The 16,998-nt window shown below is 37.4% G+C and overlaps 1 protein-coding gene and 2 pseudogenes across 7 annotated transcripts in view; 1 reads left to right on the forward strand and 2 right to left on the reverse strand.

The window, feature by feature from the left end:
- The window catches only part of DPP8 (dipeptidyl peptidase 8), a 57,373-nt gene that overhangs the window by 24,728 nt on the left and 15,647 nt on the right, over nucleotides 1-16,998 (reverse strand). For all 7 annotated transcript variants that reach the window (XR_004899282.1, XM_028505484.2, XM_036009301.1 and 4 more), the window contains 6 exons: nucleotides 10,638-10,748; nucleotides 9,195-9,323; nucleotides 8,355-8,416; nucleotides 2,700-2,800; nucleotides 1,847-2,024; nucleotides 824-983 (listed from right to left, as the gene is read on the reverse strand). Coding sequence is in view for 6 of the 7 variants with exons in the window: in XM_028505484.2 (XP_028361285.1) it covers nucleotides 824-983; nucleotides 1,847-2,024; nucleotides 2,700-2,800; nucleotides 8,355-8,416; nucleotides 9,195-9,323; nucleotides 10,638-10,748 (741 nt within the window). In the remaining variant the exon portion in view is untranslated. The remainder of the gene's footprint in view (nucleotides 1-823; nucleotides 984-1,846; nucleotides 2,025-2,699; nucleotides 2,801-8,354; nucleotides 8,417-9,194; nucleotides 9,324-10,637; nucleotides 10,749-16,998) is intronic.
- LOC114491425 lies at nucleotides 4,394-6,258 on the reverse strand (annotated as a pseudogene).
- LOC114491500 lies at nucleotides 13,772-14,509 on the forward strand (annotated as a pseudogene).

Consider the following 16,998-nt stretch of genomic DNA (forward strand, 5'->3'; position numbering starts at 1 on the left):
ATGGCTACATTGAGTCTGTTAAATTATAAGTAACAGTTAAGCATATAACGTAACATCATAAAGTGCCTACCATTCCAAAACAAACTATTATTAAAGTAGAAAACTATAACTCAATTTTTTAAAAACACAGAAGGATTCAATGTACCATTTCATTTTTCCAAGGCTTATACATCCACTCTGTATTACATTTTCCAGAACGAAAACCATCACTCTTTTTAAAGACCGAGTGATGGTTAACTTCAGCTGACACAATATTTAATTTCACTTTGGGCAACATAATTATACCAATCTGAAGCTCTATAACTATAAATAAACTTCAGTGTAGATAAAACAGTATTAAAAAATCTAATATGTAAAAATAACTAATAACTATGTATTTTAAAAATATCTTTTTAAATCTAAAAATGACATGGCCTCACTTTAAGCAAATTAAAAATTATAGTTAAGGCAAAAGTAGGAAGTAAAAATAAGTAATCCCACTACTCAGAGATTATCTACTATTAATTGTTTAGTATATATCTATCAAGAACTGTGTCCTACAGGGCACAGTCAAGATGGTAGAGAGGATGCCAATTCAACCCCTGGAATGCAATTTTCCAGCTAGGGTTTGCAAATATTAAAATGAACACACTCATAAAAACAAAGCAAAATGTCTTTGTCTTCTATATTTTTACACATGTACATAGTTATATTTTAGTTTCTACTGGGTTTAATGAAGTAGTACTGATGCTTATGAAGTATACAAAGAGACGATACATTACCCCTGCCCCTCTGACCTTCTCCCCCCAACATTTTTCTGTTTTAAATAAAAATTATTTCTTACTTGGGGCAGGTAGTCCACCACTGGATCGTTTATATTTGCTCTCCTTTAAAATGGATGTAATTTTATATAAATGACGAAAACCTGTTTTGCATTCAGAGGCAAAAATAAATTCAATCTCATCTTCATGACTTTGGGGAAAAACATGAAAGATGTCATGGATCTGTAAAATGAAAAGCTCAGTTTACTATACACATTAATGAAATACTATATAAACAATTCAATTAAGCTAGAGAAAGACCTGATAAACATATTCTGAGGTATAAATAATTGTTGGTGCTAGGGGCTATTATATATTTACAATTATAGATTTTGCCTGGGCCTTTCAGATTTGTCTTACTTTAGTCAAAGACTTTATCCATTGAGAAGTGAATGTTCCTGAATGGAGAAGAAAATGCCAGAAGTTTTTTCTTACTCACCATTTCTGTAATCTTTTGAAACATGGCATAAGGCTTATTAAGAATATAAATATTACTATGGAAATGATGAGGGAAAAAAATTTTTTTTACATTTTTTCCCCAAAGGGAAATAGTCTAACAGTTGAAGGGAAAACAGATGTTTGTTTTAGGTGAATCTTATAAAGCTTATATTTAGCAAGGGAGTGAGCTGGCTTTATTCATTTTGTATTTTAATTTTTTCCTACTACATTGGAAAATGCAAAATTCAACCCCAAAGTGTTATATTTTAATATAGTTTGCAAACAAAAGGAGAAACTCTTTTTCTATACAGGACTCTTATGGCCCTCTAAGAGGCACTGATGAGGCTGTGTTTTTAGCATCGGATGAGTCCAGGACCGCAGGTAAATCTGCAGCCACAGAGATGTCGTTTCCATGGCATCTACTTTCCACCCACACCCTTTCATTATTCTAAATAGAACCATCATTCCAATTTGAAATGTTAGAGCTTAGCAAATAATATTCACGGTTACTTTGAACTTAAAACTTCATTCTGACAGTCTGCTGTAAAGCCTCATTTGCTTTAGCACCCCAAGAAAACATTTCACCAAGCACAGGAGGACAGGCATACATTTATCCAGATGTCTGTTGTTTCTTCATAGATAATCAGTGGTGTCACAGAGTCAGGCACTGACTCGATGAGCCTCTGTCTTTCCATGGCATCGTCTTCTACTGGGATAAATAATTCGGGTGAGATCAACACTATCTGTAGGCGAGTTTGGGAGCGATCTAGCAGGATGGACCAAGCACTATTTAAACAAATAAAAGAAAAGCACCAAAAATAAAGCAAGCTCTCAGAAAATGAATATTCCCCTACTCTCTCCCCTAGTACCCACCACTTATTTCTATAATTATAATGAAAAAATTGCTTTAGTATATGTTAAATCATCTCTTACAGATGGCTAATTAAAAGTATGTATTTATTCTACATTTATTTTTAAAAGCTAAGCTTGAATAGAGGTTTTAAAGTGCTTTTCTTTAAATTCCCAAAATCACAAACGGCCTTTGAAATTTTCTCCCTGTAGTGTCACCAAATACCAGCCTCGTAGAACTCCTGAGGTCTCCATTAGACACAGAACTGTATGTAAGCAGGTTCACATAAGGCTCTACAAATATTTCTGCTTAGATTATACAATGAAAAAATACACACATGTTGAGCCTTAAAGTCACACTATTTTTAACCACAAATAATGGAAACCCTGACTGGCTGAGTAAAAGTCCATTAACATGTAATGCACCTATGCTTATAGGGTTACACACCAAAAGTCCATCTAGTTTTAAAAAAGTCTTTGTGTATAAATAACTACACTGCAGATTTACATGTGAAGGCAGCTCCAAATGAAAGGCAAACCTAATAGCACAGACATTTCTAAAGTTCTGGATCCTAAATTATTTGTAAAGAAGTGACAATTTAACATACGTACTATTTTCCCTCTGGAGTCCAGCCAGCTCTGGCAATATATTCAACACCTTCAAAGAGAATCTCAAAAGGCTGAATTAGTTCCTTATCTATGACATCTATAATCTATTAAAAAAGAAAAAAGAAATCTAGTTACAAAAGACTCAGATAAATAATTATTTTACTAGTCTACTTAAATCATCTTTATTAGTGTGATACCTTTTCCAGACTTAGGCATTTAAAAAGGCACTCAGGGTATAGCAAAACCAGAAATTGTAGGTTACCTATGCAGGTGCTCTTTGTGCCTAAAAAAAGTTCTAATCACAAGAATTAGCAATAGTCTATGATAATTCTTAGAGGGGAGGAGGGACGGCTAGGGAGCTGGGTGAAGAGGGTGAAGGAATTAAGAAGTCCAGATTGGCAGTTACAAAGTAGTCACAGGGATGTAAAGTACAGCACAGGCAATATAGACAATAATACTGTAATAACTGTAATAACTATATACTGTAATATAACTATATACAGTGCCAGATGGGTACTTGAAATATCAGGGGAACTGCTTTGTAAAGTATACAATTGGCTAACCATTATGCTGTACATCTGAAACTAACACAAAATAATATTGAATATAAACTGTAATTGAAAAATAAAATTAGCCCTGGCCAGTGTGGCTCAGTTGGTTAGAGCAGTGTCCCATAGACCGAAAGGTCACAGGTTCAATTCCTGGTCAGGGCACATACCCAGGTTATAGGTTCCATCCCCATACTGGGCATGAATGAAAAGGCAACCAGTCAATGTTTTTCCCTCTCTTTCTCTCTCTCTCAAAGCAGTTAAAAATGTCCTCTGGTAAAGATAAAAAATTAAATTAAAAAAATAAATTTTTAAAAATTAGCACAGTCTAAGTGTTTTCCCATGAGTTTATATTAATAGAACCCTTGATACATGGGTTAAAAAAAGTTCTAATCTGGGGCAAGATGGAGGCATAGGTGGACACACTGTACCTCCACGCACAACCAAGACTGGAACAACAACAATTCTAGAAGCAGCAAGAGATAAGGGGACAGTCACCTACAAAGGAGTTCCCATCAGACTGTCAGCTGATTTCTCCAAAGAGACCTTACAGGCAAGAAGGGGCTGGAAAGAAATATTCCAAGTGATGAAAGACAAGGACCCACATCCCAGATTACTCTATCCAGAAAAGCTCTCATTTAGAATGGAAGGGCAGATAAAGTGCTTCTCAGATAAGGTCAAGTTAAAGGAGTTCATCATCACCAAGCCCTTATTTTATGAAATGTTAAAGGGACTTATCTAAGAAAAGAGACAGAAAAAACATGTATAGTAAAAGGACAGCAAACTCACAATTAACAACCATACCTAAAGCAAAACCAAAAGAAACTAAGCAAACAACTAGAACAGGAACAGAACCACAGAAATGGAGATCATATGGAGAGTTAGCAACAGGGGAGTGGGAGGAGGAGAGAGGAGAAAAGGTACAGAGAATAAGTAGCACAGATTGTAGGTAGGAAATAGACAGGGGGAGGGTAAGAATAGTATGAGAAATGTAGAAGCTGAAGAACTTATAAGTGTGACACATGGACATGAACTAAAGGGGGGGGAAGTGGGTGGGAGAGGGTGTACAGGGTGGAGGGGAGTGAAGGGGGCAAATGGGACAACGGTAATAGCATAATCAATAAAATATATTTTAAAAAAGTTCTGATCTGTTTAGACTCTAGAATCCATGAAAAGTAATAGTTCCTAGTTCCCTATATTTTAATTTTTTACTTTGTAACACTTTTATTAAGAGTGAACGGAAATCAATATTCCTAAACTGTAAACAATGGGTAACTGAAGTATCAAAGGAAACACGTTAGAGATCATATATAATAGACAAAACCCCTTAAATTTTCTTATTGCCTTAATACATCAATGTGTAATGTTTAAACATAACTGAATTTCTTATTAAGCAAACGTTTTTGCATACACTGCCTTCTCTTTGTCTTTCTGTGCCTTTATCTTCTGTTTGACTTTCAGAAGTTGTGCCTGGATGGCTTTCTCTTCCTGTGCTATCTCCTGAGCTTTCTTAATATCAGCCGATGTTTGGTCATATTCTTTCAGTCATTGCGATCCTGGAGCTCTACAGTACAGTACTTTGGTATTTGATGGGTCTATTTCAAGAACCTCCAATAAAAACTGCCAACTGCTCCCTGTGAATTTGATATCCTTAGTTTACAAGGGCCAATATTCAGCAAGCAGCTTAAAGCTACAGGTTGCAGCCTCAATCTATCTGCCTTCTCAATAACAGCCTTTGAACCTTCCACATATCTTAAAACCTCTGATATATATATATATTTTTTTAAATTACTTTACTGTTGTTCAATTACAGTTGTCTGCATTTTCTCCCCACCACTCCACCATCTGTATATTTTTTAATGGCCATCTCCCAGTTTTGGGATTTGAAAAAAAGTATTTTCAATGTTTTTTAAGTCTTCTGTTATTTATAATATTTTATCTACATCTTTTTACTTATTTATTTTTAGAGAGAGGGGAAGGGAAGGAGAAAGAGAGGGAGAGAAACATCAATGTGTGGTTATGCGCCCCTTCCTGGGAGCCAAACCTGGCCCTGCAACTTAGGCATGTGCCCTGACTGGGAATCGAACCGGCGACCCTTTGAGTCTCAGGCCAGCGCCACACTAGCCAGGGCTGGTCTACATCTTTTAAATCTGTATCTGCATCCTTGAGGAAATCTGGGTAACTATCACCGGATCCATCTATTGGAAAAATTCCCTAATCATCCCCTTCCTTCAATACTCCACATTCTGCAATAACGCACAATTTGGCAGGTTCTTCACCTTTCACTTCTACATTTCCAGAATTCTTGCCATACCCATTCCTTTAATCATTTGGTCAAATACCACATTTTTCCCATCCAAATGAGTAGTTAGAACTATTGCAATGAAGAACGAAGAACCATTTGTATTGCAGTCTGCATTTGCCATACCCAATAAACCCCTCCTGGTTATGGTTATAATAGAATTTTTCATCTTCAAACTTTTCACCATAAATATTTTGTTCACTTGTCCCATTTTGATTTGAGAACTCTCCACCCTGAATCAGAAATTTCTTAATAATTCTATGGAATGGGCATCCTTTGAAATGGAGAGGTTGCCCAGGGGTGGATCCAATGCCTTTTTCTCCAGTACACAATGCACAGAAATCTTCTTCAGTTTTGGGTACAATATCTGCAAACCATTCTAAGACAACTGGACCAACTCACTCGCCTCTGATATCATGCCAAAGAAAACTCAGGGGTTCCTGGAGTTGGAGGGCTTAGCACGGGTGGACCGGTGTGACATTTTGACGTGCAGATGTGTTTGGAGGTGGGTTTGGAGCACCTTGTGGCCACCTGGCAGCTGAAACCCAAACCTAGTTTCCTATATTTTAGCCTAAAATATTATTTTTTATAACATATTAGTGAAATAGTCCTGGGCTAGCAAGCTTTTCTTCTTTAGAAGTCTACCCAATGCAAATTTTTAAAAAAGATTTTATTTATTTATTTTTAGAGAGGGGAAGGAAGGGAGAAAGAGAGGGAGAGAAATATCGATGTGTGGTTACCTCTCATGTGGCCCTGACTGGGGACCTGGCCTGCAACCCAAGCATGTGTCCGGACTGGGAATCGAACTGGCGACTCTTTGGTTCACAGTCCATACTCAATCCACTGAGCTACACCAGCCAGGTAGCCAGTGCAATTTTCAAAAGTTTTTTTTTAATGGGCAAAGATCTGATTAGACAGTTCTTCAAAGAAGACATACGAATGGCCAATAAGCAGATGAAGAAATGCACAATATCATTCAGCCATCAGGAAAATGTAAATCAAAACCACAAGTAGCCCTGGCTGGGTGGCTCAGTGGATTGAGCGCCAGCCTTTGAGCCTAAAGGCTGCTGGTTGATTTACAGTCAGGGCACATGCCTGCATTGTGGGCCAGGTCCCCCTTGGGACCTGGTGTGATAGGCAACCAGTCAATGTGAGAGAAACACTGGTGTTACTCTCTCCTTCCTGTTCTTTTCCCCTCCCTCTCAAAAAACACACAAACAAAAAAAAGAACCCACCCAATGAGATACAACTTCAAGCCCACTAGAATGGCTGTAATAAGTAAGATGAACAATAACAAGTGTTGATGAGGATGTGGAGAAATTAGAAAACTTATCCACTACTGGTAGGAATATAAAGTAATGCAGCCACATTAGAAAAGTTTGGTAGTTCCTCAAAAGGTAAAACAGAGTTATCTTATGACCCAACAATTCTATTCCTGGGGATCTAGCCAAGAGAAATAAAACCATATGCCCACATAAAAATTTATACAAACACATTCATGACAGCATTATTCATAATTGCCAAAAGGTGGAAACAACCCAAATGTCCATACTGATGAGTCGATAAATAAAATGTACTATATCCATGCAATAGACCATTAGGTGATAAAAAGTCATAAAGTACTAACACATGATGCAACATGGGTAGAGCTTCGAAATGTGATGCTGCCCTGGCAGGGTAGCTCAGTGGGTTCGAGTATTGTCCCGATACACCAAGTCTGTGGCTTTGATCCCCAGTCAGGGCACAAATAAGAATCAACCAATAAATGCTAAATATGTGGAACAACAAATTGATGTTTCTGTCTGTCTCTCTCAAAATCAATAAATAAAAAATTAAAATTAAAAAACATGATGCTAAGTAAAATAAAGCAGACTAGATACTGTATGATTCCATTTATAGGAAATGCCCAGAACTAGCAAATCTATAGGATGAAAGTAGATGAGTGGTTCCCCAGAGCAGGGGCACGGGGAGGTTGGGGGATAACAATTAAGGGAAGTGGGGTTTCTTTTTGGGGATGATGAATACATTCTAAAATTGACTATGGTGATGGTTGCAGAACTCTGTGAATGTACTAAAAGCAATTATAAACTTTAAATGAGTAAATTGTATTGTACATGAATCAGATCTCAATAAAGCTTTTTTAATAAGTCTTTTTTTAAAAGATTTTATTTATTTATTTATTTTTAGAGAGGGAAGGGAGGGAGGGGGAGAGAGAGAGAGGGAGGGGGGAGAGAGAGAGAGAGAGAGAGAGAGAGAGAGAGAGAGAGAGAAACATTAATGTGCGGTTGCTGGGGGTCATGGCCTGCAACCCAGGCATGTACCCTGACTGGGAATCGAACCTGTGACACTTTGGTTCGCAGCCCGCGCTCAATCCACTGAGCTGTGCCAGCCAGGGCAATAAGTCTTAATTAAGTCTATAATTAATCCTGTGTGCATTCAGCTTATAAGTCTTTGACTGCCCAAATGGAAAGCAGCACTACAAGAGAAATGTGGAATATTAATATATCAAAGACATATATCCAACACAGAAGGTAATTTACCAGTCAATAACCAATATTTTAAAAATACTGATCTGGAGATTAAAAAAAGCAAAGAAGAGAAACTATTGGAAAGCAGTGGTATATGTGCATATCCCCAAATTCCTATGGGGATATCTTTGGGAACCAGCAGGAAGTTTTGAAAATGGAAAATAAGGTCAAACTGAAATCATGACCAACAAGCCCCCCAAATGATTGTGTACCTAAGATCTACACTAGACCGACCAGTCACATGACACATGCAAAAACCAACTCAACATTTTCTACTTACCCTTCCTTCAGGATCAATCATTATCTCTGACATCTTAAAAGTGACTTTTGGATTTGCTGTGCCTTTAGGAAGAGATATAAATGAATAAAAATGCATATCCAAAATTACTGAAATTTTACCAGATCGATTCTCTTTACACTTCAAGTTAACTCAGACTACTACAGAGTCAGAGCTTCATTGCATAAGAATTTTAGAACTCCATTGCAAAATCTTAGTTTTTATATTATTTAAAAAAAAAAAAAAAAAAGGAGGTTGCCTGGCTGGGTAGTTCAGTTGGTTAAAGTACCATCCCAATGTGCCAAGATTGCAGGCTTGATCCCCGGTCAGTGCACATGTAAGACCCAACCAATGAATGCATAAATAAGTAGAACAACAAATTAATGCTTTTCTCTCTCACTCTCTCTTCCTCTCTCTCTAAAAAGCAATACAAAAAAAAAGAAAACTAAAAATAAATAATTTAAAAAGAAGCTGAAAACATCAACAGTTAGTATGAAATAAAGGGAGATTTTGTATCATTTTGAAATGCTATAAACAGCAAAATGGGGGGAAAACTACCAATTTATTAAGAACTTAATCCCTTAAAAAAATCTTAATTTTCTAGCAAAGACACCTTTCTATTCCCTCCTTGAAATGATCAGTTTTGTGCACTTCTCAACCTTGAAAATAATTTAAAAGGACCAGTCTGTGATTAAAAAATCTACCCAGTGACACTTAACCACCCACCCGTCCTTACCAAGGGCACAAACAACCAATGTTGACTGTAACTCTGGATGGCTGCGGAGAGACTCTTGTCTGGAAAGCAGAAACGAGTGAATATAAAATGCCAGTGGGATACAGTACCTGTTTTAGGATAACGAAACGAATCTGCCCTTCTCGTTTCCAACATAGGGGATGTAACATGAATAACTTCCACCTCAGACTCATCATTTTCTTCATACAAAATTCTAAGAATTTTGTTGCCACTGGGAGCTTAAAAGGAATTTAAATATCGAAAATTTAGAATTATGCCAGAAAGCAATCATAACTGACCATTCCCTCTAGTATTATATTTCCCAAGGTAAAAATAATTTATATATAAAGTACACTACCTTTTATATATAAAATATTACTAGTCTTTGCAGTGGCAAGGTGAATTTCTGCTAAGTCATTCTTACTAGTTAATAAATGTTAACGCCTTTTGGAGGAAAAAAACTGAAGCTAATTACGTATAGATATATAGTTAAAACTGGAAAACACCAGTGAAACACTCTGGTTCTTGTATACATTAACATGCACTGCTTATTAAAAAATGAATTAATTACATTTGTAATACTTCCTATAACAAGATAAATGCTACTTTAGAATAGAGTCCAGTTTTTTGAACAGTTTCTCTAATTCATGACAAAATCTTGCCCTAAAAAGTACAATTATAGAAAAACACTTTATATCTTCAAATAAAATGTCCAAATCTAAGACATGGCTTAAAAATAATTTTATTTTCACGGTCCCTTAGAGAAGTGTTCAAATGCTAGCTGTAATCCATTAGTGGATTATAGTCCACTAATGAAATCTATTGATGAGGCATAACCAGTTAAAAACAACAACAGGAATAACTTCTGGTCAAGAAGGCGGTGCAGGCAGACATGGTTCACCTCTTCACACAACCATATCAAAATTACAACTATGATATAGAACAACCACCACTCAGAACAGTTAAAAAATACAACAGAAAAAAAAACACACATAAGTATGTTACACATAAGTATAAGTATTACTTCGTAACATTTATTTTCTAGTTTCATATGATAGTATATTGTACAATGTATTAGAATGCAAAGCAAATTTCTCATTGGGTCATGCTCAGCCACTGCTTTAGACAGCTGTTTCTCAGGCAGTAAGAGTTGTAAATTCACCAAGAAAAATGAGGAATTTGTGCCTTTTTCTGATCCATTCAAACACTAATTGGGCCATTTGTACATAAAGATTCCCTAGTCAATCCTACAACTAATTAAGGTATGGTATTTTTGTATTTTGCCACAAATATTACTAAGACAAGCTTCTAGATGAAAAATTGGCAAGGGAAGTTGAAGGGCCTAAATCAATGAACCACAGCACCAGTGTTTTTGCTGGAATTCACTATGGTGGAATACAGCCTACACATTCTAAATAACCACTAGTAGATTCTAATCTTCATCACTTCAGAATCTACACATCAGGATTTAGAATCTGTGTACTTAAGTAATTGGCAATTGAATCTCCTAAAGCTTTTAGTGAACTATAATGTATAATTTTGAACCCGCTTACTTGTTTCAGCTTCTGGACACCACCAATAGCCAGAGTACCTATCAAATTCTTCTTGAAGAACAAAGGTAGCAACCCCAGCTGATCTGGGATCCTCTTCCATGTTGGCCAGCTCTAGATAAACAGAAAAGGCAAAATTATCACAGGACGTTCTCTGTCTTTTCATGGGTACAAAGCAGAACGATTCAGTTAATTTTCAAAGGCAGTTGTGGTACAGTGGTGAACTCTGGAGCCAAATAGGCTGAATTCAAATCTGGACTCCATCACTGACTGACTGACCTTGGGCAAATCACCTAATCTCATTCCACTAAAGTATCCCATCTGTAATGGGAATAAGAACCTACCTTTTAAGGCTGTTATGAGGATTAAATGAATTAATTCACATAAAGCAGTTAGAACAAAGTCTGAACCACAGTATATGCTCCATGAATGTTATTATTTTCCAATGTAGCTAGAATCATGGAAAACACATGTAAAGGGTCACATTGCTTATAACTCTTCTATACAGAGAGGTACATCTTTAGACCTACAATGGGTCTTACAAATCATATAATTCATGATTCCTCCTCCCTCTCCTTCAACCAGAGCAGCTCAGTTTTGGTCTGTTTTATACTTAAAATTTCCAGCAAATAGTTAGAAGAGAACTTGTGCTTTAAAAGCAAAAACAATAGACTTCCAGCCAAGATGGAGGTGTAGGTGGATACACTTTGCCTCCTCACACAACCAAAAGGACAAAAAATTTAAAAACAAAAAATAACCAGAACTGCCAGAAAATCAAACTGTATGGAAACTGGACAACCAAGGAGTAAAAGAAACAGCCATCCAGATGGGCAAGAGGGGCGGAGACAGGCAGCTGGGGTGGAGAGGACACAAGACAAGGCAGCAGACAGTGAGGGCAAGGCCGCAGCTGGCAGGAACAATTGGGGGGTGACGCAAACAGTGCAACCTGGGTTCCAGCACAAGGAAATAAAGCCTCGAAACCTCTAACTGTAAACACTTGTAGGGTTGTGGTGGCGGGAGAAACTCCCAGCCTCATAAGAAAGTTCATTGGCGAGACCCACAGGGTCCTAGAACATACACAAGTCCAGAATCAGCACCAGAAGGGCCCATTTTGCTTAGGGATAGCTGGAGAGGTGACTGAAAGCCAGCCTAGAGCCAAGCAAGCTGAATTGTTGCCTCTCATAACCCTCCCTCACATACAGCACCACAACACAGCAAAGTGGGTTGCCCCACCCTAGGGAATACCTAAGGCTCTTCATCTTACTATGCAATAGGCATGCTGAGACAAAAATATATGGCTCAAGAGAAAGAACAGATCAAAGCTCCCGAAAAAATACAACTAAGCAATGAAGAAAGAGCCAACCTTCTCTTATGTAGAGTTCAAAATACTGGTAATCAGTATGCTCTCAGAAAGGATTGAATATGGTCACAAAATAGAGGAAAAATTGAAGGCTATGCAAAGTGAAATAAAGAAAAATATACATGGAACCAATAGTGAAGGGAAGGAAACTGGGACTCAAATCAACAATTTGGAGAAGGAAGAAATAAACATTCAACCAGAACAGAATGAAGAAACAAGAATTCAGAAAAATGTGGAGAGGATTAGGAACCTCTGGGGCAACTTTAAACATTCCAACATCCAAATCATAGGGGTGCCAGAAGGAGAAGAGGAAGAGCAAGAAATGGAAAGCTTATTTGAACAAATACTGAAGGAAAATTTCCCCAGTGGTGAAGGAACTAGGCATGCAAGTCCAGGAAGCTCAGAGTCCCAAAGAAGTTGGATCCAAGGAGAAACACACCAAGACACATCATAATTACACTACCCAGGATTAAAGAGGAGAAAATCTTAAAAGCAGCAAGAGAAAAGAAGAGTTACCTACAAAGGAGTGCCCATAAGACTATCAGCCAATTTCTCAAATGAAACCTTGCAGGCAAGAAGGGGCTAGAAAGAAGTATTCCAAGTCATGAAAGGCAAGGACCTGCATCTAAGATTACTCTACCCAGCAAAGCTATCATTTAGAATGGAAGGGCAGATAAAGTGCTTCCCAGAGAAGATCAAATTCAAGGAGTTCCTAATCACCAAGCCCTTATTATATGAAACGTTAAAGGGACTTATCTAAGAAAAAGAAGATCGAAACTATGAACATTAAATGACGACAAATGCACAACTACCAATAACTGAATCTAAAAACAAAAACAAAAACAGAAACAATGTTTCTAGCAAAACAACTAGAACAGGAACAGAATCACAGAAATGGAGATCACAAGGATGGTTATCAGTGGGGAGGGCGAGAGGGGAGAATGGGGGAAAAGGTACAAGGAATAAGAAGCATAAATGGTAAGTACAAAATAGACAGGGGGAGGTTAAGAATAATATAGGAAATGGAAAAGCCAAAGATAAGTACAACCCATGAACGTGAACTAATGGGGGGAATGCTGGTGGAAGGAAGGGTGCAGGGCAGTTGGGAATAAAGGGGAGAAAAAAACAGGACATCTGTAATAGCATGATTGATAAAACATATTTAAAAAATAAAAAAAACAAAAGCAATAAAACCACAAAGCCGTAATTACGTAAGATTTTGTGACATGAGGAAATGTTTACAATATAACAAAAAAGCATGTAATTCCACTTATAAAAATGTTACACAAACATGTATTTTAAAATGTGTTGGCATTTAAACCAAAATGTGGTTTTCTCTAAATAGTGAGACTATGGACAGGCTTTTTTAAAAAACTGGTTTATAATTTATAAAATCTTGAGTGTACTTTTTATTTCTGGGAAATGCATATACTTGTATAACCAAACCCTAACAAGGTACAGAATACTCCCAACACTCCAGAATGCTTTCTCATGCCCGTTGCCAGTCAATGGACATTCCTGCCCAGAAGCAATTGTTGATTGATCTCCATCATCATGAGTCAGTTTTGCATATTCTAGAACAGCACATAAATGAAATTATACACTATCTATTTTGTGCCTGTCTGCTCGAGATCAATCAATGTTGCATCAACACGATGTGATATCAATGTACCAGTAATTCCCTCCTGTTTATTGCTAAGTGTTATTCCACTGTATACCACAGTTCTTTTCTCCAGTTATCCGTTAATTGGCATCTGGGCTGCTTCCAATTTTTGGTTATTATGAAAAAAGGTGCCATGATCATTCTTGTATAAGAATCATTGTGGCTCTTTGAGGAAGACGTTGTGGCAGCTGTAGCAGAGCTGTTCCGCCTGCTCCTGCTTCTGATGCACCACTGACTGCTCTCACTGAGAACGGGTCAGTCAGGCAGCAACGCCACAGCTATGCCTTTTAAAGATACTGGAAAAACACCAATGGAACCAGAGGTGGTGATTCACTGACTTACAATTACTCTAACCAGCTGCAATGTAAAATCTCTGGAGCACATGCATGTTGACTTGCTCAGAGATGCAAAGGATAAGAACTGGGAAGTGAAAAGACCAGTTTGGATGCCTACCAAGACTCTGAAAATCACTACGAGAAAAACTCTCTGTGGGGAAAGTCTTAGACTCGGGATCGTTTTCAGATGAGGATCCACTTCCACAGTCCTTCTGAGATTAAGCAGATTACTTCCATCAGCATTGAGCCAGGAATCAGGGTTGAAATAACCACTGCAAGATGCTTAAATTAACCTTTTGAATAATTGACCATCAGTTGCTAAGAAAAAAAAATCTTTGAGGATATATCTTTTTATTTCTCTTAAATAATGACTTAGGAGTGGAATGGCTGCATAGTATGGTGAGTATATGTTTAACTATTAAGAAACTGCCACAGTTTTCCAAAGTATTTGTATTATGTCATCTGCTCAGTGGAAATGTGTGACGAAAGGGCCTCTCCAACCTTTGATGTTATCTTTTTTTTTAAAGATTTTATCTATTTATTTTTAGAGAGGGAAGGGAGGGAGATAGAGAGAGAGAGAGAGAGAAACATTAATGTGTGGTTGCTGGGGGCTGTGGCCTGCAACCCAGGAATGTACCCTGACTGGGAATCGAACCTGGGACACTTTGGTTCCCAGCCCGTGCTCAATCCACTGAGCTACACCAGCCAGGGCTTGATGTTATCTTTTTGACTTTAGCCAGTCTAATGGGTATATAGAGTAATATCTCATAGTGATTTTAATTTTACCTATTATTTTTGTCTGTATTTTCTATATATTGTCTGAAATAAATATGTAGTATAAACCAATAATCCCTTACCCAAAATTTTTGAGTTCAGAAGTGTTTGGAGCACTGGCTGGTATTGCTCAGTGGGTTGGGCATCGCCCTAGTTTGATTTCTGGTAGGGGCACATGTCCAGCTTGCAGGCCAGGTCCCCAGTCGGGGGCACGCAAGGGGAAACCGATTCATGTTTCTTTCCCTTTCTCGCTCCCTCACTTACCCTCTCTCTGGAAAGAAACAAAATCTTAAAAAAAAAAAAAAAAAAAAGGGAACTCAGAATTTGGGGGATTTTTCATGTACTACTTGTGGACTGTGTTATTATGTAACATCGCCAGCAGGGTAATCAAATACCCTGTAATCTAATACACCAATATTCATTCCTGCAGCAAATACGTGAATACACACACTAAGTAGGATTAAGATTATAAATAGCTTCAGGTCAGGTTAGGTCAGGTTTTGCTACCAAATAAGTTTTAGCACCAAGCTAATGAAAACTAATCTGAGTTTTTAAAGCTTTTTAAATCTTGGAATTTAATGATATAGCCAAAACCAGTGATCAGTTTTCTTGGATCTTTCAACTACCCCAAAGTTATGCCCCCAAAACTGTTTTATATTTTGTTCTCCTTTATAAAATAAGTACCACTCATTTATATTTCCCTATTACTTATTTCGGATCTTAATTATTAACTTATTTTTTTATAAAGTAATTTTTAAAAGATTTTATTTATTTATTTTTAGAGAGGAGAAGGGAGGCAGAAAGATAGAGAGAGTAACATCAATGTATGGTTGCTTCTCACGTGGCCCCCACTGGGGACCTGGCCTGCAACCCAGGCATGTGCCCTGACTGGGAATTGAACCTGCGATGCTTTGGTTTGCAGCCCGCGCTCAAGCCACTGAGCTATGCCAGCCAGGGCTTATTAAGTTACTTATTAAATGAATAAATGGCATCGTCTTGTTCTCTCAGCGAGACACATCATTTGATAGTAGAGGGTGGCATGAATATGACTTTTAAGTTCCTCTAATACACTGCACGGAGCGCAAACACAAACACACTGCCCGCTGACTGCCTGAACCGGTCTGAAGGCAGACTTTCACATGAAAAGCTGCTGTGAATAAGGGGAGTAATGATGATGCTCCCTCTCTACTTACCTTTCTGTCTAAACAAACACAAAGCACTTACTATGCTTCAGACGATGTCCTAAACACTTCACAAATATTGCCTCATTAAGACCTCATGAAAACCCTATGGTGACATGTTATTAATTAACCTTTCTTTACAGATATAGAAACAAAGAGATAGGTTACATAACTTAAAGCCACAGACCTAAAAAATGGTAGATCTGGGACTTAAATCTAGATAGTCTGGTTCTAGGTTGTATTTTTAACTACTATACTAATCCTGAAAATTAATAAATATACCACATACCTACATGTACACAAAAGAAAAAATAGAAACACTATAAGGAACTCTGCAGTGTTTCAATGCTGTCTACTTTGAATTCTGCCAGTCTTCACAATAATGCTATGTGGAAAACAATTCTACAGAAGAAAAAAAATAGACTAAAGCATGTCTTAATTCTACAGTTTCCTGAGGGCCTGAACTATATTTTATTCAATTCTGTACCCTTAGTTTCTGCCCCATTGCCTGGCACACAGGCACTTAATGTTGATTTTTGTTTGACTGAGTAGTTAGAACAGATTTCTTGACTTCTAATTAATTTGTTATCATTAAGACTTTGCAGCCCCAGGCTCAAGTACAATAACTAGGACATAATAAGTGTTCAAAGTTTATTCAAAGCATAAAAAAAATGCAAAGATTTCCAATCTAGATTTACTAACTACCAACCTAATCTTTCTATTGCCATTGGTAGCTGTTCTAATTCCCTCCAAGTGGAGAACCGTTAAACACCAAAAATATACTTTTTACTTAAAAATTTCCCTACTCTACCCCTTCTCTCTATCCTATGCTCTAGTTTCAGGCCATAAAACCTAAATAATTTCAAGTCAAACTTGGGTGTCCCTGTCTCTAGTCATGTGCTTCTCAAATATAACTTTCACAAAGTACTCTAAAAAGTTACATAATCTACGTATGACCCTGACCATACCACTCCACTGCCAGAACTATTCAACGGTCCCCTATATCATAACAAAGACCATGTCCATTTACATGAGCTAGAGTCTACCCTTG

This window comes from Phyllostomus discolor, chromosome 1 (genome assembly GCF_004126475.2).
Source record: "Phyllostomus discolor isolate MPI-MPIP mPhyDis1 chromosome 1, mPhyDis1.pri.v3, whole genome shotgun sequence".
NCBI lineage: Eukaryota > Metazoa > Chordata > Mammalia > Chiroptera > Phyllostomidae > Phyllostomus > Phyllostomus discolor.